This window comes from Semicossyphus pulcher, unplaced genomic scaffold, assembly GCF_022749685.1.
Source record: "Semicossyphus pulcher isolate SPU_LCO1_2020_fin unplaced genomic scaffold, fSemPul1.0.p SCAF_7, whole genome shotgun sequence".
Taxonomy (NCBI): domain Eukaryota; kingdom Metazoa; phylum Chordata; class Actinopteri; order Labriformes; family Labridae; genus Semicossyphus; species Semicossyphus pulcher.
In genome coordinates this window covers 6,593,173-6,620,581 of record NW_027211748.1, presented here as the reverse complement: position 1 = coordinate 6,620,581, position 27,409 = coordinate 6,593,173, and the positions used below count along the sequence as shown (strand labels likewise).

The 27,409-nt window shown below is 40.4% G+C and overlaps 4 protein-coding genes across 4 annotated transcripts; 2 read left to right on the top strand and 2 right to left on the bottom strand.

Annotated features, from left to right (window-relative positions):
• Positions 1 to 286: 286 nt before the first annotated feature.
• Positions 287 to 7,708, bottom strand: slc35a3b (solute carrier family 35 member A3b). Its single transcript, XM_069684184.1, has 8 exons — positions 7,628 to 7,708; positions 5,970 to 6,213; positions 5,663 to 5,817; positions 4,614 to 4,736; positions 4,296 to 4,470; positions 1,534 to 1,652; positions 1,295 to 1,428; positions 287 to 562 (listed from the first exon to the last, which is right to left on the bottom strand). Exons 1-8 carry the CDS (start codon positions 7,706 to 7,708, stop codon positions 469 to 471), a joined length of 1,125 nt encoding a protein of 374 aa, XP_069540285.1. The 3' UTR covers positions 287 to 468.
• A 5,564-nt stretch (positions 7,709 to 13,272) lies between these two features.
• On the top strand, positions 13,273 to 16,741 carry imp3 (IMP U3 small nucleolar ribonucleoprotein 3). Its single transcript, XM_069684600.1, has 7 exons — positions 13,273 to 13,480; positions 13,949 to 14,056; positions 14,890 to 14,964; positions 15,051 to 15,130; positions 15,277 to 15,328; positions 15,515 to 15,587; positions 15,781 to 16,741. Exons 1-7 carry the CDS (start codon positions 13,344 to 13,346, stop codon positions 15,805 to 15,807), a joined length of 552 nt encoding a protein of 183 aa, XP_069540701.1. The 5' UTR covers positions 13,273 to 13,343; the 3' UTR covers positions 15,808 to 16,741.
• Positions 16,407 to 19,578, bottom strand: sec22ba (SEC22 homolog B, vesicle trafficking protein a). Its single transcript, XM_069684599.1, has 5 exons — positions 19,387 to 19,578; positions 18,715 to 18,824; positions 18,396 to 18,556; positions 18,164 to 18,310; positions 16,407 to 17,010 (listed from the first exon to the last, which is right to left on the bottom strand). The coding sequence occupies exons 1-5, from the start codon at positions 19,459 to 19,461 to the stop codon at positions 16,856 to 16,858; spliced, it is 648 nt and encodes a 215-aa protein (XP_069540700.1). The 5' UTR covers positions 19,462 to 19,578; the 3' UTR covers positions 16,407 to 16,855.
• Positions 19,579 to 19,622: 44 nt separating this feature from the next.
• LOC138611838 (uncharacterized protein C1orf21 homolog) lies at positions 19,623 to 27,240 on the top strand. The gene is made up of 7 exons (XM_069685089.1): positions 19,623 to 19,665; positions 19,824 to 20,010; positions 21,122 to 21,263; positions 23,416 to 23,495; positions 23,930 to 24,000; positions 24,312 to 24,375; positions 26,240 to 27,240. The coding sequence occupies exons 3-7, from the start codon at positions 21,173 to 21,175 to the stop codon at positions 26,276 to 26,278; spliced, it is 345 nt and encodes a 114-aa protein (XP_069541190.1). The 5' UTR covers positions 19,623 to 19,665; positions 19,824 to 20,010; positions 21,122 to 21,172; the 3' UTR covers positions 26,279 to 27,240.
• The last annotated feature ends 169 nt before the right edge of the window (positions 27,241 to 27,409 follow it).

Genomic DNA, 27,409 nt, shown 5'->3' with positions numbered 1-27,409 from the left:
ACAGAAAACATGTGATGCAGAGTACTGAGAGTATCGTAAGATATAGAGTTGGAAAAGCTCTACTATATACTGTAGCTCTGTATATCAGTCAGGCTCTAGTTTTGATGGGATAGTTCATTCATAAAGTAGGTTAATTTTACTGCAACAATGTCTGGTTACATGGTAAGGTAGCTTCATTTAATACCTCTTCATTGTTAGTACACTGTAAGAAAAACCTGTTAAAAACACATCTTAAAAGCAAAAGTTTTCTACAGTATTGACCTCCATCTTTAGTGCGACGCAGCATTTTCCAGAGAAGTGATGGGGCACGTTCAGTCTCAGCTGTCTCCAGCTGTAGTTGATGGCAGTAACTTTTCCTGCATGATGAATTTCTAAAAACCAAACACACTGTAACAGTTCATAGAGTCTTGTTTTCTTGAATGTCCGTCATCAATTCAGTCAGGTAGCAGAGGTCACAGAGGCCTCTGTTTACACTTTGATGGTGCTGCTACTGGCAGGTCTGTGCTCATAGCCGTAAAGAAATGTGGCAGAAATGACCAGCACTGCCCCGAGGAAAAATACTCTGAAGGAAAGAGGAGAGGAGAGAAAATAAAAAAAATAAGTAAAAAGATAATTCAATAGACACCAAATGTGGTCTTAGCGTATGTCTTTCAACAAGTGTAGCAGATGCTAGCGACTCTTTGAGGCTGTAATTCAAAACATTGCTGCTTTAAGCTAATTGCTAACATCAGAATGCTAAATTGCTCACAATGACAATGCTGCCTGCTAACATTTGCTCATTAGCACTAAACACAGAGAGTCTGCAGCCATGCTAGCTACTTTCTGAGGCTGTAAGTTGTGCCTTGAGCTAATTGCTGACGTCAACACGCTAAGTTGCTCTCAATAACAACACCTATATTGTAAATTATACTATGGTTAACAGGTATAATGTATACCATGTTTAACATCAATTAGCACTAAAATCTGAGAGCCTTTAGTCATGCTAGCTACTATGTGAGGCTGTGCTTTGACACAGTTTTGCTTTGACTGCTTACTTCAACAAACTAAACTGCTTTCAGTGACAATAACTTTATTGAAAACTTCTATTATGTTAAGCAGGGGATAATGTTTACCATGTTAGTTTAACATAGCCCGCTTATATTGGCACAAAGTACAGCTGAGTCTGATGGGAACCTCATTAGACTTGCTGTATTTTGTCACAAATAAACTTTGACCCAATAATGTTACTAGAGGAAAAGTCAGAGGATTGTTACAATTGTGTGTGCTGAGTGTTCATAATGCTGTGTGTGTTTACCTAGTTGGGTTAAAGTCCTCTAAAAGGAAATATGAAATGAGTGCAGACACGATGATGGACAGTGAGGCAGCAAATCCTTTGAGTATGTTGTCTGCATACTTAATGACCACTGCTACAACCAGCCCGCCCACAGCCTGAAGACAGAAAGTGATGTGTTTAAGAAGCACACTGCATTCAGACAAAGGGAAAAAATTAAGATAAACCTGAAGTTAGAAAGAAGAGCATCACAATTATCAAACCTGTAAGAAAACAACTGTGCAGGTGATGGTGTTGTAGCCTTGAAAAACCCCCGACTGCCGCACCCTTTGGCCGTCATACAGTATCATTCCTACGAAGCCAAACAGAAAGCTGAACAAACCTGGAGGACACAAGGATAAAACAAGAGGTGAGGCTTGTGTTGATCAAACACAATTAAGTATAGTGTTTTTTTTTAACTGATTTCAATGACAGAAGGACTGAACTGTCCGACCAAGGAGTTTAACTGTACTGTACTGCCACTAGAGGTCACTGTAACTGAGGCTATGGCTAAAGCTACTTTACACACAATTCAGCAGCGTCTAAACTTTGGTACAAGACACACACACACACAAAGGAGAGAAAGTTGTAAAATTTGTGCCGCCCATTCCCACACCAACGGACCCTCCTTTAGCTCCTCCTCTCTCCACCAGCAGCTGTCACTTATCCACACTACATCTTTACACACAAGCTCACAAACACATCATGCAAAATCCACAGACAGTGGTAATGTACACGTCAATCACACTTTGATTGCATTGTTTGTGAATGTGTGTAGGAATAAAGTTTGTAGAATTGTGAGGTTTCAGGGGAAGAACAGGAGGAAAGAGGAGAGTCGATCTGTAACCTTTAACCTCCTGACCTCTGCTCTGCAGGTCATAAAAAAGACAACCTCATTCAGACAGGCCTTTCATTACTGAGGGAGAATGCTAATTAGCAAACGGTTGTTGTTTTGCCCCCTGGTTCTCATCACAGTTCCCTTTCAGAATGAATGGGAGGATGCTGTAAACAATTAAAACAGAAGGTCCAAATGACCAGTCATCTTAGAAAGTGTGCAGCCAGAGGGAGAGAAAGCTTTTGTTCTTGTGTAACTTGTTTTTTTTTTTAGAACACATTCAGATTCCCGCCTAACCATATCATATGTGTAATTTCTTACAAGACATTGTGAGTTATGGTTTTAACTGACAATTTCAACAGTTCCTCTTCCTGATCGTCATTAACTTACTTCAACTTTTCTCTTTTGCAATCCGTAATGGATGAGTGAGCAATTCTTTATCTCTAAAACCTTGACTGAGTGCTCCCATTTCATCCAAGTGAGTGAGTCCAGTCTAGACCTGCACTAAAAGTAAAGTGTCATTTGATGTACGTGTTTTGATTTGGATATATAAATTGAATTTATTTATTGTTCGTCATCCAGTTACACAGAAGAAATAAGAAGCCTTTACATTTCAGCGCAACAAGAACGCATAGTTTCAATGACACACCGCCTTTTATCTTTCACGAACTTGATATGTCTAGCATGACAGCCTTGAATCAGCCTTAAAAAGCATAACAGGGCCATCTTTGTAACTTGTCTTTTCTTGTCTTTCTTCTCTGTGGGGGGACGGCGGACCTTTCTTGGCCAGAAAACTTGTTAATCTGGCTTGAGAGGTAACAGGAACATAGGCAATGACACTGAAAATATAATCTGGATGAATAATTTGATTTTGCCAGGAAATTTGTTAATGTAAACCATTTCACACAACCAAGTCATTGTTGACAAGGCGGATAAGTGCCAGGTAGAATCAGATCCCAAGAGAAAAGCTTCAGAATTGCCGTCATTCAGTTGGAGGAAAGTGCCATCAGCATAATATTGGTAGGAGATGTGCTTGTGGATAATTTTTCCTCATCGGAGCATGAAGATGGAAAAGAGAATGGGGCCCAAGATGGAGCCTTGTGGAACGCCACAGTATAGATTGGTTGTAGTGGTGGTTAATTTCTGAACAGCATGAACAAGGAGAGGGATCCCTTATTAGTTTATCTCAGTGTCTCTGCATTGACACCTTCACATATTTTAGAGAGATATTTAGATATCAGGTAGCAGTGTCTCAACATTTGGTGGGGCAATGAAACAATGTTTTGTGGGTTAATTTTTGTCTGTGTCAATAGATTGTCGTGACCTGTAAGAAACTGCAAGAAAAATATATTTCACCTTTTAAATATAGAGTGGGTAAGAACTTAAAGTTTGATCCATCAGATGTATACATAAGCATTTATTGTATACTGACAGAATTATTACCATTTTACTTAGATTTTAAAGGTATAGTCGAGCATATGAGTATTGCATACCCATAAAATTGGGGACTTCCAAGTGTGAATAACAACAGATGCTAAGATGTGCTGATTTTTTGGTCCCTGACATATATCCAGCTCAACAAACACTGGATCCTAACCCTGATGACATCATCATGGTCGTTTTCTCAGACCACAGGAGACATTAAATACCTGTTTTCAGATTCTAAGAGGTGATTTCCAATTCAGACTAATTGAACTTTATCTGTAAAATGTTTTAACACTGGACACTAAGAGCTTCATTAATCTTGATAAATCATAGATAAGTTAATTCAGTCAATTTATTTTTAATCTATATATCGCTGCAAATTACAAGTAGTTATCAATGACACCTGACCCGACCCTACTCTACAACGCCTTACATTAAAGTAATATCCCATAACCAAATAGTAACTTTTGGGTTGTCAAGTTGTAAAAAAAAGTCTTTTTTTGGCTTTAATTTTCAATCAAATATGTTTTGTAAGCACAACATTTCAGAAACTACAAGTCTTGACCAATTTGCACATAACTTGGAAAGAAGAACTTAAACCATATAATGTCTGTAACTCACATGCATGATTTTTTGTGGATGTATACTTCAGTAGTGAAAATTGACACCTGTCTAACTCAGTTTTGACTCTTATTCGCTCACCCCGTATTGGCCCTATTTACTCACCCAGCTGTATGTTTCGGACCCACACACTCTGTTTTGTCTCCTTAAGGATTTTCTCAAAGTAAACTCCAGCGAAGCCACTGGACACACAGGCCATCAGCACGGCCATCAGCCCCACAAACTGAGAACCTGCAGACAGGATCACCTGCTCAGAGTCTCCTTCAGACTCTGTGGGCCACTGTGGAGGTTAAAACACTGACGATCACATGCAAAGGGACAGGCAGAGGACTTGACTATAACTCAATTCATATATGATACACCTGATAATTAAACAGTCATATTAACCCATCTTTGTGTTGCATTTGTATTTTAATTTGTTACCTGCACTAGAGTGACTCCGGCCATGAGGAAGAGCAGTGAGAGCCATTGGTAGAGGCCCAGTCTCCTTCCCAGCATGGAGACAGAAAACAGTGCTGTGGTGAGGATCTTCAGCTGGTATGTGACCTAAAAGAGAAAGTGAGGTAGACATTAATGTAATATGACAGGACAAAATCAGTAACATCAATCATTCAGTGTAAAAGGTAACTACAGCCAAAGCACTGGTCCTTGTGTACAGTTCACCTCAGTCCCTTTCACGTCCCTCTCTGAAAATCTGAAATATGATGCTTGTTTTTTAGTCTGTACCAAGCGGAAAACTCACCCGTTTAAATTACATTTAGACTTAAAGTTATGTATTATTAGGAGTGCGGCCCCTTTGAGTGACAGATGGGTGCTGCTAGCTTTCTGCTAGGTTTCACCTCAGCTAATTTAATCACTGGACTTAACTGTTTGGTTTGTGTTTTGTTTTTTTTGAGAGTCAAGAGAGGTTGAGAGACAACAGCCCCTTTTTACACTGCCAGTTAAAGGCGGGATTATTACGCCTCTGTTACGTTTCATCTTCTATGTAAAGGAGGCGGACTGGAGGGGCGAAGTCGTTCCGCCTCTGAGCCAGCATCGGAGGTAGTACTGAGGGGTAAAAGAGGCGAAATGGCATCAGTGTAAAAAGCAGCGCTGGCAGGGCGGAACAGCGCTGTGTGTCTGTATGTGAAGCGCGCGCTGTTTTGTTTACACCTCGCGCACGTTTTGTTTCCGCAATGCCGGAACGCCATGTCAAAACACACACTGGGGTGGCTTTATCGAATATAGCCGATGTGTTCCAGGTTTGCATTATGGCAGATAGGTTGAGCCTTTTTTGCTGTTTTCTGTATTCAATCTGTTTATTGAGATTATGCTATAACCGAATTCTAGTTGTTTTTAGACAGATTAAAGCAGGAGTGTTAAATACTATACCTTTAACACATACAGAAATCAGTCCAATTACACACACACGCACACGCACACACACACACACACACACACACACACACACAGAGTGGATATTCATGTGTCACCTGATAGGTTGCAGCGTCCAGGTTGGATAAGGCAACATAGAGCAGATTGTTCTGCAGCGTGTAGATCCCTGAAGGAATGGCCAACTTCAGAGTCTCTACGGGCTTGTTCACAATCTCCTCCTTGAGCAGCTGGTTCATCGCCCGCAGACTGCAATCTGACAGACAGGGAGTGTGTTGTGGGTAAATTAACCGAGGGACCACCCATGGTATAAGAGTCAAAGATCTGACAGTCATTTGTTTAAGATCCTGTACACTGTATGTCCAAGTCTACACCTGCAGAGAGACCCCACTCCTCTTTTCAACTCACTGTTCTCCATGAAGACAAGGAGGGTGCAGGCAAGGATCTTGAGCACCTCGGCCGACACCACGGCGGATGAGGCCAGGTAGCGGGGGCCGTCTTCCTTCAGGGTGCGGGAGTAGCGCATGGTGAGCACCAGCGAGGTGGTCTGTAACACCAGCACCCCCAGAGACACATACTTCAGCCTGGAGGAATGTAACAAGGACAAGACCATCGTGGAGGGCTTTGAGTCTGAAGGTGACGAAGGAGCACTCTGGAGTGACAGGAAGAAAAGGAGACAGGGGCGCATGAAACTAATAAGAGTTTCAGGTTAGAGAGAATCCTCAGAGGAATGCTGGTTAGTAGTTAAAGGGTAGTTAAACATAAAACTCCAGCCTGAGGCAGGTTACTGAGCGAGTGGCATTCCTGTGACTCGCCTGCAGTCCTGAAGAACATACAACAAAGATCTGACCAGCCATAAGAGTAATTTACAGTAAAAGTTCAACTTAAACACAGCTGTCACCTTTTCTAGACTTTGTCTAGAAGTCTTTAAACCAGCAGAGACAAAGTTCTGATTCAGAAAGAAGCAATCAGTGAATCATTTGTGAACCTGAACGTTTATGTGAACGTCAGTTTGTCAGTTCATAAAATACTACTTTATGATTTGCAACTGATAACTGAAAGGTTGAAGAGAGGCAAGTCAAAAGAATGAGTGTGGGGGCAGATTCTAGAGTATATATATATGAATATATTGATAGAACAATAAACAGTAACAACAAACAAAAATACTATAATATAATATATTAATATAATTTTGTTCATAAAAAAAATATATTTTTAAATCAGTGTGTGCATTTCTGTTGTACCAATGCAGGTTGCACTTCCGTGAGGCACAAACAGCTGGATAAGGCTGCTTAGGGTGGGAAGCTCAAATGCTGTTAGCTTGTCACACTGCTGTGTTCCAGGTCATTAGCCGCATTAACGATAAAAGCCTGACCATTTTTTAATCATCTCTCTGCATCCTGATTGATCAGCAACTAAAAATACATAGACATACATAGATAATAGAGAGAGAAAATCTGGTGGGTCATCTGGCCATATTTGAAGTTAAAACAGATAACCCCTTAGCAATTGTCAGCCAGCAGCTAATGTTAGCACTAACTAGCTTATATCACCGTTAGCTAGGAAGTGGCTGAAAGCTAATACTTCCTGAGGCTACGTAATGTTAGCTAGGAGTTTCCGTCCTTGCTAACATAATGTAAGCTAGAAAGTTTTGAATGCTTTGTCCCTCTAGATTTAAACTATCCATTGTCTTTTCTGTTTCTGATCAACCATAGAGCGGTGAAATGCTAATGATTTGTCAGAGACCCATTTTTCACACATTTATACGCCTGACAAAGTGGAACACAGCAGCAAGACATGCATTATAGCATTAAAGTTTCCCGCCCTGAGCAGAACGTCCAGGAAAAATAGCTGCTGTGTGAATATGGTTTGGGGTACGTAGAAACCGATGTTAAGCACATCAGTAGTGACACCTTTCACGCAATTATCCATAAAATTTTACTCACAATTTATAATCCTCCCTAAAACGGCAACATCAAAGCACACTGTTGTTGTTAATGATGTTGTTAATGTTACTGAGTTGTTAATCATGGCCTATCACGCATTAATGGTCCTGTTATAATTACCAGTCTCTCAACTGCAGCATCCTGAAGGCCCGAGGACAGACATTCTTCACTCTCACATCTCACATTTCCCGACTGAGGCATCTTAATTCTGCCACTTCAGATGTTCTTCATCACCTCATTCAAAAATCCTTCTGCACAGGAGGCAGCAAAATCAAAGACGTACAGCATACTGAACTTCTTCACCAATGTCTTTACAGCTCCCTTTAAGTGGTGGGAGGGACAGGTGGAGCTTCTCTGGGGTTTACAAGGTCAAACTGGAGCATGCAACGGACTCAGATGGGCTGTTGTAATAAACAGTCATTAACTACAACACTGCATACATGACTACCACCTTTAGTCAATATTAACCTGAACCTGAATCCGGCCGTACAGTTTGCACTTCTCTTGCACTGTTTATTCCTTCTTCTATAACATCCAGCACTCAAACTTTTTATACATCAGGCAAGGTAACTTGGGAGAAAACGAAAATGAACCAAAGTTCACCGAGCCGTGTCATAAAGTCTTAACTTTGGTGTCTATGTCGTTCTCATAAACAGAGGATGTAAGACAAACCACGCAGGCCCAAGAAGTGCTGACAGAACAAGAGGCGAGGTGTATTCAACACACTGACCTCCTTATGCAGCCGCTCCGCTGAGCAGAGGGGCACGGCTGCACAATCCCGCTCTGTGTGTGTGTGTGTGAGCCTTTACACCCCCAACACTACCCTCTCTCTCAGAGCACATTTTAGGAACACTATTGACTTAGATTTTCAGTCACCAGTTATACAGGGATCTTCACATTTATTTGATGAATGGTTTACTAGAATGAATTTGAGGCGGCTGCACAATTGATAAATATTTACCTTCTTTATGAGCAGCATCCTTCTGATGTGTCCGTAATAGCAATCTCATCCTACACTAGCAAACATTATTCAAACCAACAGAGCTTTATTTGTAGTGCTGATCCCAAACTTTCCATCCATCCATTCTGTACAGCTTGTCCTGTTAAGGGACGCAGGGGGGGGCTGGAGCCTATCCCAGCTGTCATTGGGCAAGAGGCGGGGTAAACCCTGGGCTGATCACCAGTCAGTCACAGGACAGACAACCTCCCACGCTAACACTCACACCTACGGGCAATGAACCTAACGAGCATGTCTTTGGACTGTGGGAGGAAGCCAGAGTACCCGGAGGGAACCCACGAATGCACGGGGAGAACATGCAAACTCCACACAGAAAGGCCCACTTTGTCCGAACCAGGATCCGAACTAGGAACCTAGCTGTGAGGCAACAGCGCTAACCGTGCAGCCCCCCAAACTGTTGCCAATATGTTGTTGTTTTTGACAAGCACAGTCAAATTATCTTCATCTGACACCTGCCAGCAGTTGTACTTAAGTATTTCTACATTCTGTTTTATTATTGTTATCTATACTTCTCCTCCTGTCATGAGTTCTTATTGTTTAATTTTGTATTTAATATATTGTGTTCTTGTCTTGTTTAGTTATGTAATTCATTTGTGTTTCATTGTCTAGAGATTATCTCCTTGAGTTCTGCTGTCACAGTCCTGAGTTTGGTTTTCAGTGTTTCCTGTTTTATTTTGTAGTTCTTGCCCTATGTTTGTTTTGTCTTGTTTTACTTCCTGCCTTTGTGTGTTTTCCCGCCTGTTGGATTATGTGCCCTGCCCTTATTGTTTTCACCTGCTCCCTTGATGGTCTCACCTGTGCCCGATTAGTTTCACCTCCCCAGTGTATTTAGTCTTTGTCTTCCCTTGTCCCGGTGCTAGTTCGTTGTCGTCTGTCCATGTCCATGCGTCGTATGATTCTCAGTGGTCTCAGTGTTCCCTGTGTGGATTTTTTCACCTTCTGATTAATTTTGATTACTTATTGCCTGTTTTGTTGGACCTTTTTTGCCAGTGGATTTTGTTTGCCTGCCCCCCTTGGATTCCTCATATGAGTAAGCCTTTTGTTTCACCTTCTGCCTTTTTGTTTAAATAAATACTTATTTCAGTCTGCATCTGGGTCCTCAACCGTTTGTTTAAAACCCTAAACCAGTACAGATTATATAGTACATTTCCCAATTATTATTTTCTCAGTCGAATATTACATAGAACTATTACAGACTTCATCAAGACATGTTGTATAAAGGTAACAGATCTTGAGCATCATCAGACCTGTAATAGTCTTTAAGGGTTAGAGCAGCATGTTCCATAGATAACAAGTCCATACAGTTCATTAGAATGATCCGTTGAGCGGATAAACAGGCCAATGCTTTAATACTCTGTACAGTCTTTATATGGGCAGTGGCCATTCTTACACCTAAAATGCAAGTTATTGGACAGGGCTTGAAATCACTTTTAAGAGAACATGACCGGTCTTTAAGAATGTCAGACCAAAACTGTTTGACAAGTGGGCAGTACCACAGTAAGTGCATGAGTGTGCCCTCTACTTCACAACCATGCCAGCACAGTCTTACACATTTTGATATTTTTATACTATTTCCAAGTGCTGACTCTCATTGAGTTGTAAATATAAGTGCACCCATTTGCTGTAGCTTTTAATACAAACCTACCTACATACCTTAAATGAACTGTTACCGCATCCTTCTTCCTGCTCTGACACAAATATTAATACACATTAATAACCCCCTTGATTGTTGTATGATCCTCCCATGAAGTCAACATGAGGAGAGCTCAAGTGTTCCTAACGCAACTTCAATCACCTGACCTGTGACCTTTAATTGCAGTTATCCCTTATATTGCAGATTGACAGTTTACGACAAGTTTCTCCCCACATGAAACTTTCTTTTCTTTAGACTGTATCAAACAAGTGTAGCTGGTTTAGCTCAGCTGGTAGAGCAGGCGACCCATGTACAGAGGCTGTAGTCCTCGTCGCACTGATCGCAGGCTCCACTCCCGGTCTGCCGATCATTCGGTACATGTCATCCCCCACTCTCACCTCCCCACATTTCCTGTCTATCTTCAGCTGTCCTATCAAATAAAGGCAAAAGCCAACAGGCCTATCACAGGAAACATAAATTAATTCAAGTTGGAACCAAAACTCTTTTTCTACTTTTCTATTTAAGATTTTTTTTATTGACTCATTTATTGCGTACAGATTTTTTCCTCACATCTTATTTGCAATAAAGTATCATGTTGTAACAGTTTGTTGCTGTCCATGGAGAGTGACCTATATATGGGCACCTGTGGCTCAGAGGTAGTCGGTCGCCCACCAATCAGAAGGTCGGCGGTTCGATCCCCACACCTCCAGTCTAGTCTACATACGGAAGTTTCCTTGGGCAGGATACTGAACCCTGAATTGTTCCATGGATTGTGTGAATGATTACCTGATAAGTAACCTTGCATGGCACTGGATTAGTGTATGAAAGGGTGAACATCTGAAGACCGAAGGCGCTATACAAGTGCAGTCTATTTGCTATTTCTATTTATAACTCCTGAGAAATAGAATATAACATCCACATTGTTTCCACATCACAAAATAAAACTCTATAAAATCGGAAGAACGTCTTCCCAACTCTTCAAAAATGACCATCTGAGGTGCAGCTGAATGCAGCATGTGCACACACAACTAATTGTTTCTCTTTGTGTGCAATAAAGATGTCAACACTGAGGTTTGTGCCATACGCCTGAAGCTGGTTAAAACGGAACAAATAATCCTCCTGCAAACTTTCAGACTCCGTCCAGCTCATCACCTTTAAACCGGTCACAGATGACGAGTGTCGCACTTTAACACAGATGCTATACAGAGCTTTTCTCCAGATGTGTCAAACACACCTGGCCTGGTTAGCTTAAAGGATGTGCTTACCCTACAAAAAACAGGTTTCTTTTTGTCTCCACATCTTCGCCCACCAGGTTCTCTGTAATACAGACCTGTGACAAAACCACTATCAGGGTGCTATCTTTGACTTTTCACAGCAGATGTAGCATCAGATAACACAGACTCCACTCAGGTCAAAGAAAGCGGTGCGTGTCACAGTGAGGGTGGGGCATCCACTAAGTCTGCTTCACCTGATTGACATTTGGGACAAGTAGATGTATAGCACTCATTCTGAGAGTTAATAATACCGGGGCAGGTAACACAACACTGGAGAGATGAACAGGTCAATCTAATTGAGCTAATGGCTGTCTAACATGTATTTATTGTGTTGTATGAATGGGTGTTGGCATGAACAAATATTGGACTTCACACAGGTATCAGGATGTGGATCCGTTTCAAGGTAAACCAAAGAGGCATCATTTATTAAAAGCCCTTTTTGTTTGTTTTTTCAATTGATCATAAAATAATAAATTGTCCCTGAAGGAGTCCTGACAGAAACAAAGTAGCAGGAGGAGCAGACCAACAGAAGTGTTCAGACAGCATAACTCGTGTATTATTTAGCTCCTCGTCTGCCTCTTGTAAACCCATTTAGAGTCAAACTTCACCCCTACGTTCATGAAAGAGCCACATCTCAGTTTTTCCATCACACATTCACTTACCTGTCGGACAGGGTCGCTGGTCGAGGGTCAAAGGGTCTGCAAACTCATCCGCTGGTCACTCCTCTTCTTCAATGATTTTTTCCTTATTTTAAAATTATAACACAAGTTATCCAGACTTATATTTGTACACAAACTCTGGCCGAGACTCACAGAAGTGTCTCGCAGCTGCGGTCGATCCTGAACATACCTTCAGTGGAGGACGGAGCGACTCCGTCTCTCTATCCTGACTGAATGAGTCGATGTTCGGACCACATGCTCGGAGCGTTTAGTGCCGCCTGCTGGACACAAACAGAAACATGTTGCACTATTTCCCACAATATCTTTCTATGTTGTTAATAATCAGACTGAACTACAACCTAATTTTGCAGGCTGAACTGTAAACTAAATTGAAAAAAGGTGTTGTATTTCGTGAGAAAAGACATTTCCTTGTGTTTTACGGAAGTTAACATTATTTTATGTAGTATAGTAAAGTTTACATCCATCAATGGACTGGCTCCAAAGCAAAACCAAACATAACAAAACTAACCCAAAAACGTGTTAGACTACTTATTTGACGTGTAAACTTAGAACAGTTTTTCTCATTTATTTTTTATAGGCTACTTTAATTAAATATACAACAGAGTCCTCTTGTTTAATGTAATGTACAAAGTTCATGAAGCGTTTGTACATTATTTTTGTATGGCTCTGTTTATACTTCTTTGTTATAAATGTTATAAAAGTAGGCAGAGATACACTTAGTTTGTACAACCATATTGTTCACACTGTCCACTAAAATAACAACATTCCTCCCAGGTAGAACTATCTAATAACATCCTTACGTGTTTCCTTTTGGTATCACTCTCTTTTTAAAGGTATTATTTTTTGTAATATGCAAAGGTTGTTTTGTTTGTCCCCATATACTAAAGATGATGAAATAGATGCAGGTTTTGCTTGTCATGTTTTATGTGGCGCAAGTTCTAGATAAAAAATAATTAATATATGGAGTGATATTTGAGGAAAAAACCCCCCACTGAGTATAAGTTAATTTTAAAGGTAAACGTGCTGGTAAAGAGGTTTGACGACGTAGAGCAGATATGTTTATTGGTGGCGCGCGGTAGGTGGCGCTGTTACTCACTCTGACTCGACATACGACATTAATTGCTCACCGAAGAAGAAGATGAACACGTGTTTCCTGTGTTTCTACTTCGTGGTGCATGGGCAGGAGTCTGTCTTGTAAATATATCGGGTTTAGTCGGTTAAAGTAGTTAAAATGGTTCGTAAATTGAAGTACCATGAACAGAAGCTGTTGAAGAAGGTTGACTTCATTAACTGGGAGGTGGACAACAACCTGCACGAGGTCAAAGTGTTGCGGAAGTATCGCATCGAGAAGAGGGAGGACTACACCAAGTAAGCTACTACGTCTGTGTGGCAAGCCAGTGTGGCTAATATCTGTAAACCTCATTATTCTGATGTGCTTAAGCTATGTTTATAACCTATAGCCTGATAACGCTAAAACACATTGACAGTTTTTAGTTTGAGTTTTTATATACAAAATGTAGTGTAGGATGGAGATGATGCAAAACAAAACAAACAAAAATCATCTCTTATTCTAAATTGTTAGCTGCACTAGAGAAATATATCAAATACTTTTTATTAATGAATTTTGAAACCTTTATCTAAATTGCACAATTTAATTTAAACAGACCTTTTTAATATTGTATCTAAGCAGCAACAGTCACAACCAGCATATTGAGTGGTATTGGTATTTGTCACATTGTACTTATCTTAAGGTACCAGTGGACCAGCGAATGGTAAAGACATAGTTAATCAAATGACTTATTGATAATTAAAAGTGTTCCTCCTCCTGTTTCTCAGGTACAACAAGCTGAGTCGAAACATCAGAGATCTGACCCAGAAAATCAGAGACCTGGATGAGAAAGATGGGTTCAGAGCTCAGAGCTCGCATCGACTCCTCGAGAAACTGTGAGTTTCTCAATGAGACACTGTTTGCCAATACAGAACCACTATTTTAATAGCATTCAGTCAACACCTGGGGCCTGTCAACTTAAACCGCCATAGTAACCTTTGCTTTATGGCAAACCTGCACTGAAGTCATTTTTCCTTCAGGATCCTGACAGCGACATAAGTATTGAGATTAAAACAAAGGGAAAGTAATAACAAACATGTAATATATTTGTATTTATCCGTAGAATTGCGTTGTTGTTCTATGTGACGCTTTGGTTTGAATCCATGGGTTAGAACAAACAGAGGACAACAAATACAGAATGACAATTAAAGCTGCTATTTTATGGCAAAACCCTATTGTAAATTCAGTCAGATAAACCTATTCAGTTCTTAAATACGTTTCACTTATTTCTTATTCTTTCTATAGCGTTTTATTGTAGTCCAGATTTGCGATCAGTTTTTTTTTACACCTTAAATATCACTTTTTGCTGTTACTATAGTTGAATTTTCCTGCTGATAACACCATTAATTTCATCCCATGTAACTATGGTACTCCACTCATGGTTCTTTTAGTGTCACTTGAAATGAACATCTCCTTTTTCTCTCGCTAACTCTGTCATTACTGGATTAAAAAACCCAGAATTTACAGAGCCAATCAATAACCAGCTTCGAGAAATCGGATATCCTGGGTTATGAATGACAGGCTCTTTGAAACCAAATAACCCAAAGAGAGCCAGACTAAGTTTTACTTCCTTCATGGTACAGGCTCCTGTACTGATACACAAAGTGTTTGTTGTCTTTTTGGACACTCCTGTTTTGTCACTGATGATTTTATTGTTTCTTCACATCAGGTACAGCATCGGTCTCGTCCCCACCAAACAGAACCTGTCCCTCACAGAGAAAGTCACAGCTTCCTCGTTCTGCAGGTAACTCCTCTGACAAACATGTTGGATGTGATCATACATCGCTGGTCTGTTTCCTATGCTTCCACTCACCTGTGTGACTCCTGCAGGAGGCGGCTGCCCAGCATCATGCTGAACCTGCGAATGGCTCAGAACCTGAAGACAGCCATCACCTTCATAGAACAAGGACGTATCTTTCAACACTGCATTACTGCAAGCCTTTATGTCCACGAAGCCTCCTGCTTCTGAAGTTGAATTTGTTTCTAGAGATAAGATAGTTTTGTCTACATCCAGGGTAGAAATAGTTCTGTAAGTTCGACCTTAACGCGGTCTCAGACGTGCGTGTTGGCCCCGACATCGTCACAGACCCGGCGTTCCTAGTCACAAGGTCAGTGTCCACATTTTGTTTTGAACAACTTCATGCTGCAAAAAGCTTTTTCCCTCTGTGGTGTAAAAACAGAATATTTTATATTATTTATATATATATATATATATATATATTAAAAATAATTTTACAGTTAAAGGGCATGTAAGAAAGTGTCCATTTAATGAAATTTTGCCTGACATTTCTCAGAAATATGGAAGATTTTGTCACGTGGGTGGACTCTTCAAAGATCAAGCAGCACGTCATGAATTATAACGATGAGGTGAGTGTTCAGGACCTGCTCACGTATATTCTCCTACAAATATTGAAGTAACACTGCTGCTTAGTGCCAAAGTAAATGACCTTGTGATAATAATTCTGTGCTTAAACAAAATCAACATTATGCAAATTGTAATCCTGTGTTTGAGTCATAAAACCTGTTATGCAAATGATCACTGTGTGTTTTGTCTTTGCAGAGGGACGACTTTGATCTGGTTGTGTAAGACTCTCGTCTTAACATCCATTCATCACGCAAAGGACAGGAGAGGTGCATGAGCCCTGTTGTTGTAACTCTGGCTGCAAGAACTTTAAATCTCTGGAGAGAACAGTTTGAACCTCCTCCCAACTTGCATTTAACGGAAGAAATTATCCACCAAAAGGAACCAGAGCGAGCTGAGAAGAAACCATTTCAAGACTTAATTTTCAACTGAACATCTCGCAGCTGAAATCTGTTTACAGCTGATCATCAACCAATCCATTCCAAATATCTGATACTGAAGGTCAGGTTGATTTCAGTCTGTGTTCACCAAAATGACCATTCAAACCTGCCTAGCCACCAGCAACACAAGAGCTGGGTCTCTCCATCTTAAGCTGCTATCACACTGGTTGCACAGAAGACCGTGAAGTCTCGTGTTGGTGAAACTGCTCCGTCTCCTGCAGCTCCACCTTGTTTGCTCTGAATGTTTTCTTTGTGTGAACATCAGCTGCCTCGCGGGGTTAGTTTGTAGACGACCGTAAAAATACTGGTTTACAAGTGTGTGTATAGTGTAAAGAGAAGGACAAACACTGTCTGTTCATGAAAGAAATACTACACATGCAGCTCTGAAATAGAAACCAATCATTTGATAAATATTTAATATTTCAATAAGACTTTGTTACAATGTAAACGTTTGAACAATAAACATTAATTTCTCACAATATTAAGACTTTTTACCTCTCCAGATGCACACATGATTTCTCCTTAATGCTGAAACTCTGGAGGAAATCTCAGTAACAGTCAACACCCTGCTTTAATATTCCAGTAAACAGAGGTACATGAACGCACCATGAATAACAGTGTCATCACAGACGATGGCTCAGCTCAAACTCTATGAACAAAATATAACTCGAAGCTGAATAAAGCATAGAAAGCGTTTCTGCCTCCACCAGGGAAAGACTGAATGTGACCCCTTTAAGGCACCCTGGTAAATTACAGAACTGTAACAGTATCGGCTTAAATGCTTGTTTTCAGAAATATACACCTCCCTCATGTTAAAGTGTGTGTTTAGTCCATCAGAGCCACCAGAAGCGCACGTAGATGATGAGTGTGATGAAGAACACTGAGACAGCCGCCACCTTGGCGTATGTGGAGCGGGTGTTAAGGTACTTTGCATCGCTGCGGTACTTCTTCGACAAGCTGGAGAGATTGCTGGCTTTGGTGTCTAAAGCTGAGGGAAATATAGAGATTAGATCAACTTGATTAAGAGGAACCTTACAATATTTTGGAATATATAATAATAAAAGCATTTAATATAGCAGCTTGTGCAAGAAGTTCTATAGTTTGGTGCATAGTTAAAAAGGCTGAGCTTCAGATTTAGTCATTTTTGTTATAGTTTGTATTTGGAAAACCGGCTGCAGAGCATCTAAAGAATTATGAAATGACAGGATTAGTAATAAAGACTGGCCCCAAACCATTAGGAGCCTTGTAAGGAAGTAAAACAATGTTATAAATCAATCCTTAAAGACACTGGCAGCCAGTGCAGGTGAGCTAAACTGAAGTGATATTTTCTCTCTCTTTTAAAATCCTGGCAGCAGAGCTTTAAGTTTGTCAATGGATTGTTTTGGATGACAAGTAAAAAGAGCATTACAGTAGTCCAATCGATTTGAGCTTAAAGGGATAGTTTGGATTTCTGGACACCAAGTTGTATGAAATACTTGCTAGTAGTTCTGCAAAGCTTCTCTCTCTCTGCCCGTTCTATGTCCATCTAACGAAGTTTAGCATCAGTATATTCAGGTTCATACAGATATCCCGTTGGATACGTTGTAAAAGGTAAATCTTCATCACTTTCATAGTCCAACATGTTTACTTCAACGATGACGCAAATCAGTCAGTATCAGCGTGAAACAGCTACTAAGTTGGCATACCTGAGACACCGGCCTGCTGCAGGCGTAGTGATGCTGGGTTTGAGAGAAAATAGTGCCAAAAACCAGCGCAGTATATGAAATCCTAGGACGATGATTTTGTGCTGGAAATGGATCACCATCGCTGCGTGTTGTTTTGTAGGTTAAAACTTTTTGAACTGAGTGAGATAGTAGCTTTGCATCCACTACGCTACTAGCAAGTATTTCATACAACTTGGTGTCTAAAAATCTGAACTATCCCTTTAATGCAAAAAAAAGTTTTTCGGCATCTTATTGGGGCAGTAATGGTCAAACCTTGCAAGACAGCCATCTAAAAAAAACCACCACAAGCTGCCCACAAAGATTGACCTAATCGTGCATGTCCATGATAGGCAGTAGTAGCATTGAAATTGTAATTCATTGCATTATATAATCAGCTGTTCTTGTGTTATTTGTGCATGTTTTCTGACCAGTACTCACCAGAAAGAGCTTCTCCTCTCTGCAGAACTTCCTCAATATTTGCCACCATAATTCTCTGCACATCCTGCAGCTCTGTGTTAATGCTGCCCATGTTCCTCCTGGCCCTGCTGTCCACGAACGACTTCTTTGTTTTCTGGATGTACGTGTCTAATATATGTATGACATAAGCTTAGTCAAGGATAAGTCAGGGTCACAATGTTTCTTTAATGTACTAGATCATAAATAGTCTTACCGAACTCAATGAAAGAGTAAGGCCTTGTCACTGTGGGGATTTTTTTCCCATACAGCTCATAGAACTCAGTGTGGAGGTCTTCCAGGTATCCAAAAGCCATCTTTTTGGGAAATGAAGCCTCACAAAGGCACAGGTAGCAAACACCCTGTGCTATTATATAGCTGGGAACGAGAACAAAAAGTTAAGTCTAATAGTATTACATGTATAAAATTAAACCAAACAGACAAAAAAAAGGATGGATTTTGTTTTAGATAACACGTTTCCCTTCGAGTATACACTCTTAATTAAACAAAATTACTTGTTGCTTGTGGTAACTCACTGAAAGTCCATGTCCCCGGCCTCCAGGGTGCAGCGGTCCGGGCTCTGGCCGTTCAGTTTGCGGCACAGCTGCTTCGCCTGACTCTGGTACTGCTGGAGGTCTCTTCCTGACTGATGAAGATGAGCAAAAACAACTTATAGTGACAACTGTCATACGTAAAGCTGTATAAATAACGTATCAAGATTGTAGGTAAAAAAGCCAAAAATAGTCCAGAGGCCATGTAAAGATTTAAGGAAGGAGATGAAAACATTTGAAACATTAATGTAAAATTCTTGCTTATTCATCTGAAACGTTTACGAACAATTGATCAACTTTTCCGCATACATATCCTTCAATAAACATTTGTTTTGATATTCAACTCAAACGTTTTTCCCACAGGAATTTAAAGTAAAATAATTTACACAGAAGAGAACATGTTATTGTTTACTCGACTTTATATTTAAAAACATATGCTAAAGTTGTATTTATATTAAAAGCTGTTCAATGTTTTGTCTCGTCATCCACAAGGTTTGCCAATATAATACATAAAGTAAATACATTATTTATTCTTGTTTTAGGGATGTCCGCTCTAGAGCTTCGCGTATATGCTAACATTCTTTAAACATCACAATTTTTGAATGGAGTTTGGCGTATACCTTAGAGCTATGTGTGTAAGCTAGCCTTCATTCATACCTGTTCATCCTCCTGTATAGACGCAGCCAGCGGCAGTCCGTCCGCCACACGAGCGATCATTGTCAGTGAAATCATATCGATGGAGGTCAATAATCGGCGGCGTCAATTGTCGGTTTTGTCAGAGACTGGGAACTTCACAAACTTTGTATGTTTTTGCTGTCAACTCTGACGATGCAGGAGACGTGAGCTGGGCGGAAGTTCATGGTGCGCCGGTGAATTAGGCTCGACTGGCAACTGAAGAAATGCATCTTCATAGTAAAATTTCCATCGCATAAAGAGGTAAGAAGCGCCTGAAAATCGTATGGAAAACTAAGTACATGTTTTGTGTTTTGCGCTGAAAATAATAGTAATATATGGGGTTAATTCTGTTTTGAAAATTATCAGTCGCCTCTGTTTGTTTCGATTCTTTATTTTCTCATTTTCCATCATTTGGACAGGGGATTCGGCCATGAGCTCCAGCAGTCCGACCAGACAGCTGGCAGACGGACTGACTGCATCCCCACTGCTGATGCCTGTATTGAGCAGAGAGCTGCAGATGCGGACTGTCTGGGTCTTTCGTCTGGACTAAATCCTGTCTGAACCAGAACCACAGGACGAACCCGAAACCATGGACAAACCAGACAGGTAATGGTGCACCATTGCTTTAGGTTTATTTCGCAATCCATTGTTTATCTGGTTCCGTGTATGCGGTATCGACTCGGCGTTTCCTGCTGGCCGAGGAATGGCTGCTCTTTCCCATCATCTTTTGTTATTATTTGTTAAAGGCTCCCCGGTAGTTGTCCCCGCTCTCTGATGATATGAAATAACACGATGGTTGAAATATTTCTGCTTTAAATGGCATGCATTTCCCTTTAACCCCCCCTTTTAAATATTTGCATGCTTAAATTGCATATAATAGCCCATCAAAGTACTGTTTTTAAGCTGCAGTTGTAGCTTACATCTATATGAAAGAAAAAATAACACATAATATTTAATAATCTGGGGAGAGTGGGGAGATAGTGATGTATTTTGTGGCGGAGCAGCTGACTCTGCAGCTGGTTGGTCAGTGCGTTGAGAATCAATCTTAACATGGATCGATCACTATGCATCTTGCAGAGCCTAATGCAAACAAGTCATTTACACCGTTATAAGAGTAATATTTCTGCGCCTGCTACATGCCGTTATCACGGTGGATGGAGGTAAGACGGTTCGGCTACAGTTTAATCCTCTGAGCGCCGCAGAAAACCCCCATTCCCTGTCAGAGACGAGCCGGCAGCTTGGCACGGTGGCATCCCAACAGCTTGAAAGGCCTCATTGTTGCGGTGCAGCTGGCACCGCCGCGCGCACGTTCTGATTGGTGTTTTCCCAGACCCGCGTGTGCGTGACTCACAGCCAGGCTAAACCTATTTTAGTCTATTTTATTGTCGTTTCAAGAGCAGAGTGGGGTACCCGCATGTTTTTATTCCAGGGTGGGGCGCTTCATGACTAATTGATTATGGAAAATTAGTGATTCCCAAGCTGGAGTCTGGAGGATTTCTTCACCTCCGAGATAAAAACTAGTTTACTTCCTTCCCTTTAAGAGGTGAGCCTTATAAATTATAACGACAACAGGGAGGAGGCTCTCAACTGGATATTCAGAAGATGTCACCCAAGACACCAGGCCTGTCTGTGATCTGAGGCTTTTTTCGTGCAGGTATTTTCTCATAAACTAAATTAATGTTAACTACTGATATTTCTTCCTCTTACCTGCCCCCAGGTGTGCCTGTGATCCTCAGGAGTGAGGAGGAGAGCAGCTGAGGAGGAGGAGATGGGCTGCACCTCTGCCAAGCAGGTGTCTGCCGTTCCCAGCAGTGAGGAGGGTCAGAACAAATCCTACAGCAACGGGGACCTCCTCTCCGGTCAGTCTGTTTACTGCACACACTGACACATATTTCCCACCTCATATTTGCACCTCTATGTTCAGGTGGCATTTTGATAAATATCAGGTAGTTGCCACCATTCACTGATGTCAGTCACTGCTGATGTGGAAACTCTTTTGTAACTTAATACCAGGATTTTTCATAAGATTAGGTCACATTGATATGGGTTTTTGAAGTAGAATAATAAGAATCACCCATGCAGGTGACACATAAAACATCTGTACTTACTCTTTGAGTAGTGTTGGGATTGATATATTAAGTGCTTATTAAGAAGCAGGTGTGCATGAAAGGTCAAACATACTGTAGCTATACGCTGATTTAATCTTGTCTAGATCGAGTCCCAATAATCAAATTATCCGGTTGCGGTGATTGTTTGGTCTTTACAATGTTGAAATGAAAGATGATGTCATGACATTTAAAAGCCCAAAGTGACATCTTTAATTTTTTTGGTTTCATCAGTCTAAGAGTCTTAAACAGTTATTATGTTTACAACTATTCAGGGCATTTTTGCTTTGAAAGACTTGATTATCAAAACTTCTGTTGTTTAATTTTCTGTTTTAAGTTGATAAGCTGATAACTTGAATCATTTCAGCTCTGTTTATCAATATATTTATGTGAAAATTCAATATGGTATGGTTATGCATTTAGTATGATTTACAGTGCAGGCTGAATGGGACAAAAAGAATATGCATAATGATAATCACAAAATCAACTGCAACATTAGTTTGGTAACTACTTTTTGGAAGAATGTTAGCAGTGACTAATATGAAGATCTTCAAACACCTGTAGACTGGAAAGCTGTCAGATCCTAACTGACGTTTAATCAGAGCTTTATTAATTGTAGGTGAACACTAATGGTAAAACAGTTCCACCTAGGGCTGGGCAATATGACAACACACACTCACCGGCCACTTCATTAGGTACACCTATACAATCTAATGCAGTTCAATACAACAGCACTGCTATGGATTCTGCTTTCATTGTTGACGTTTGTTTTGTTAAGGGTCTGAAGTGTGTAAATTCAATTCTGTTTATCCCTGAGGCCGTAGTTAAAGGTGATTTTGTACTGAACTACATTATATTGAGATGTGCAGCCCCCAATTATGACCATGACGCTGAAATATCATTGAATTAACACCTCTATGACTGCTTAGAAAAAGCCCATATATTACAGGCAACATGAAAGCAAACCTTATGTCTGAGCTGGTGTACTGGATTACATGAGATTTTTCAGGTGTACCTAATGAAGTGGCCGGTGGGTGTATATCATTAAAACTATATGAAAATGTCTATCGTATGTGTTTCGTCTCTATCGTGATGTCACAAAAACCAGCAGCTGAACTGCTTTATGGCAATTTTGACAACAGTTTACCTTCTGATCCTTGCACATGGGAGTGAACCTGGAGCCATCGAGGGAGGCGCTGTTTGTTAACATGGACATTACTGTGCAGAAAAGGACTCAAGTATTGAATTCACACAGGATTATCCAAAAATAGGCTTTAACGTGGTTATTTCATATAGGCTAATTATTTGTTAAATTACCTGAAAGCATGCTATATTGCGATATCGTTATATCGTTATCGAGATATGAAAAGTCCTATATTGTGATGTAGGGTTTTGGCCATATCCCCAACCCTAGTTCCACCTTTACGTGGTGCTACCCTCACCTGTGTGACATCGAACAGCACAAATGTGGGCGAATCTTTGTCATAGTGGTTAAAGCTGCTCCAGATGTATATTACAATGAAACTATCTGTAAACTACAGTGTCTGCTGTGTTATAACTACATGTGTCCATCATGGCTCATTTCTATGCTGATTACTGTACTTTCATCTCCTCCTTTCTTAACGCGTGGGAGTGAAATAGAGGAGGAAGGGGCTGTGCATGTGCGAGAGAAGAGATGGAGAGGCTGGGAGAGAGATGGCTCGTGCTGACAGCTCATGTGTTTGACGCTTGCCAACCATTGTTAAGAGAGGATTTAGTCCGCAGCGTGAGAACTGAAGCACATAATTACTTTGCCAAGTAGTGAACTGTGAGAACTGTTAACCCGGAGGGTCGAGCCGATCGTCTGCTGTTGTGTTTTAATAAGAGATGTGATCCCTCTCCCTCTGTGTCTCTCACTCTGTCACAGACGAGTACAAGATGAAAGGAGTGGAGAAAGTCAAGTACATCAGCGGAGACGAGGGAGGAGTGGACGGCCAGGACAGCACAGTGCGTCATTCTGCTCTACACTATTTATACCCCTTTGTATTCACTGATTAATAAAAAGGCCTCTGTTCATTTCAGTGTAAATAAGTCAAAACACAGCTTTCTGTTCAGACTAGGGTTGCACAATAAGGGAACAAAATCATAAGGAAATAATTTTTGAAATATTTTGATTGCAACATGATTCATGTTTTGCATCACTATTTTAATTTTTAGTTAAACTAAAATCATGATGATGGAGGAATATAATGGGAAGGTCATGGAGTTTGAACTCTTGCACTATCGTCTGATAAGTGGCTTTAAAGCTGAATGAGCTGTTAAAATGGGATCACAAAACAATATCAGGCAGCTGGAGAACATGTCATTTCCGTTCTGTTGCACAATGGGATGTTAGACAGTTCTTCTTCAGGTGTCTGACTGTGTGTTTGGTTGTCCTGCAGGAGAAGAGTGCTCTCCTGGGTAAAGGTGAAGAAATGGACGAAACAGGGTCAGACGGAAACGGAAAGATTCTGTAAGTTTCACTGTCAGAGGATGTTGCTATTAAAATGTCATTAACATGTATTTTTTTTCCTTTTTTTTTTATATAATTTTTTTGGCTTTTGCCTTAATTAATTAGGACAGTGGATAGAGCTGGAAACAAGGGAAGAGAGTGGGGATGACATGCAGCTAAGGGCTGAGGGTCAGACTTGAACAGCTGCGTAGAGGGCTCTGCCTCTGTATATCTCAGTCACATGTATTTTTATGTTGTGTTTTAGTATATTGTGGCTTGATCTATTTCTCTACTTGTCATATCTCTAACCTTCTGTACTTCTGTCCTAACAGGAGCATCCACTCCTCAGAGAGCCAGCAGGAATTCTTCAGAATGCTGGACGAGAAAATAGAAAAAGTAAGAAAAGGCGACCGATCAGTGGAACACCACATTCTGTTATTGTGTTTTTCTTTCTGCACTAAGCTCCCGCTAAATAACATAATGGAGGTTAATCCGTTCACTGCAGCAAATCTGTAGTTAGAACACAGCAGATGACATGATGATGCCTCAATCTGTCCCGTCCAGTGATCCCACTATGGAGGTTGTTTAAGGCGGTATTACTGAAAACATGTTGTACTGACAGAGCGGCTGTGTGACTGAGTCCGGTCAAAGAGCAGAGGGGATTATTTTAACCTTAAAACGGCCTTTTTGGAAGATTTATTATTGAATTCTACACAGAGCGGTAAAATCATATCCTGTGTGCTGCAAATACAATAACCACCGAAAACCAACAATTAATTGATTCTACTAATACGTATAATGTGTCTATGTAAAGCCGGATTAAGCTCATCCCTATGTGTCAGAAAGCTCTGTAGTCTAGAGTTTTTCAGATTCCAATACCAGTATGAGGAATACCTCTGTTACTGCCTCAAAGGCAGCTGTCAACACACTTGTACTACAATTTATTAGCCCCCCATGACTTCTCTTCCAAAAGCAACCTACACATCAATCATAAATATTATGGCGGCCACTACCTCCTGTTGTATTTGAGCAGCCAAGAAAAACAGCACCCCGCTAGTGGAGAGTGCTAAAGAAAGAGCATGTTAGCAATCAGTGTTTTTGATGACACAGTTTAATCCTTTATATTATTATTATTTTAAATTAAGATTAAAACTGGCAAACAAATCCAACAAAAAAAACCAGCAGAACAACTTTCTTCTGCAATTACAGGACATCAAGGGAGGCCATGGTAAACTGTTGCTAGCATTAGCTTAGCTTGCTTTTACAACAATGAGAGAAATCATATGACATCCAAACAGGGTTAGTGTTATAGCCTAGAGCTGTAACATATTAACTATTATATGACCATTTTCTTGATTGCACTAGCATCAGAGGGGCACGACAGCCCTTAACGGACATGCATGCCTTCATTTTATTGACTCCGTTCTCCCGTGATTACGAGTAATTTCCGGTATTTTTCTCAAGATATCTACTTTATTTATCTCGTTATCTCGAGATAACAACACTGCACCACCTTAATGTCAGATGATCATAACTCATATCCCCAGAGTTGCTAAAGCACAAAACAAACATAGAAACAGGCTAAACTGTCCTCATTAGTGTGGGCAATGGCAGCATGGCATGTCCTCGTCTGTAATATCACAGCGACCTGCCTGTTTGTTTTGTGTTCCAGAAAATGATCTTGTTAGCACAAGAAAACAAGATTTGTTATCTCAAGATAATGAGATAATTATTCAGTTACAGTGGGAGTTGTTACCCTGATGTAAGGAAAACAATAAGTCGAGATCTCCAGAAAACAACTGGAAAAGACTCGTTTTCACGGGTAAATCAAATGTATGGATGCACGTCCGCTTAGGGCTTCCATAACGGGGTACTTGTTACAGGCCAATATTTAAGTCAAGTCTAACGTTGTTGGAAAGGTTCATTATTAATAACACATGCATGAGCTACACTGTCACACTGGGCGACACATCTCTTTATTAGACCGCACGAACAGGCACATTGGTTTATTTAAATAGGTCCCACACTTCATCCTGCTGCTGGAAACATTAGAGCACCAACGTATTTATCCAACGCTAAAAATAGTCACCAACTAATCCACTGTATACTCCTGTTTTAGTCAGGTTTGTTTACAGTGTCCTACTGTTTAGTTTGTTCTCATAAATGTGTGACGTACTTAATTAAATTCATGAGTACAGTTATCGTGGCAGATTTATATGAATATTAGAAGGATATTAATATTGTGACATTTTTTTAACAGGGCCGTGACTACTGCTCAGAGGAAGATGACATGACATAGCACTATGGTCCATCGTTCCCAGTATAGGAGATCTGATGTTCCAGTATTAAGGATGAACTGTACCATGTGTTAACATGTCCAGGGGGGGACTCTGTCTTCTTATGACCGTCCCTTGTATCTACATGCCTGAAACAAAATGGATTATTGACTTGAATCAAGCACCTTTTTTTTGCCCTCATACTCATATCGTAAGTTCCTGCTGGTATATCAACAGAGAGAAATGACCTTCAAAATAAAAGATGGTTTAGTATTTTTAAGTTTTGTCCAAAGAGAGAGAACTTTTAGGTTTACTCCCTTAAAGAAGCCATGACGGAGAGGATAAAGGAGATCTTTGGACTTTAAGTACACTTGTCTTGTTCGCTGCTTGGATTCATCCTGGAAGGTCAAAAAAAGGTCACTGAGACTTCCTGTTTACATTGGGAACATTCAGACTGTCACAAATATACATTTCCAACAGCTGAAGAAACCAGTGCTTTTGTGGACACTGACTGAAAGTGACAATAATGTCTTTATCTGCATCATTTTGAACATTTCATCCTTGAACGCCTCCCTGCAAAGTCACGGGGTCGAGACTTCCTGCATTCCAAGACACAGTATGAACCTCTTTTCTACAGTACACCGGCCAGTTCAGTGTGTTCGTCTGTCCATGTCTGTTTCTGCTACGATGTAGAGTATTTATGTTGAATAAGGCTCAGGGTTGAAGTGTTGTAATCTCTGTCTCATGTAGTCAAAGTCCTTCCTCTCATTAAGACACTGTTGCACCATTAAAAACACACTCATGCACTCACACAGCAGGGTTATCGATGTCCCCCTGCTTCAGTATCCGTCCCATGTTAACCCTACGGGGTCGACATGTCACATGTAAGTCTCATTATGTGTTTCGCTCACCAGTGTTATGTTTATGTGTTTCGGTTTCTATGTTGAATTTTTGTTTTTTAGAAAAATAAAAAGTGTTTCGGTAAATTAAACATACAATTGTTTTGTTACTTTTTGTAAAAAGGGAAATCAGCAAACAGAACAACCTGCCAGATTAAGCATTTTGTCAACATTAGGCTCCTAACAGCTCAGCCAGATATGGGTTTATCCAAATTAATACCATATTTTTACTGCACAAATGGTAATAAATATGCT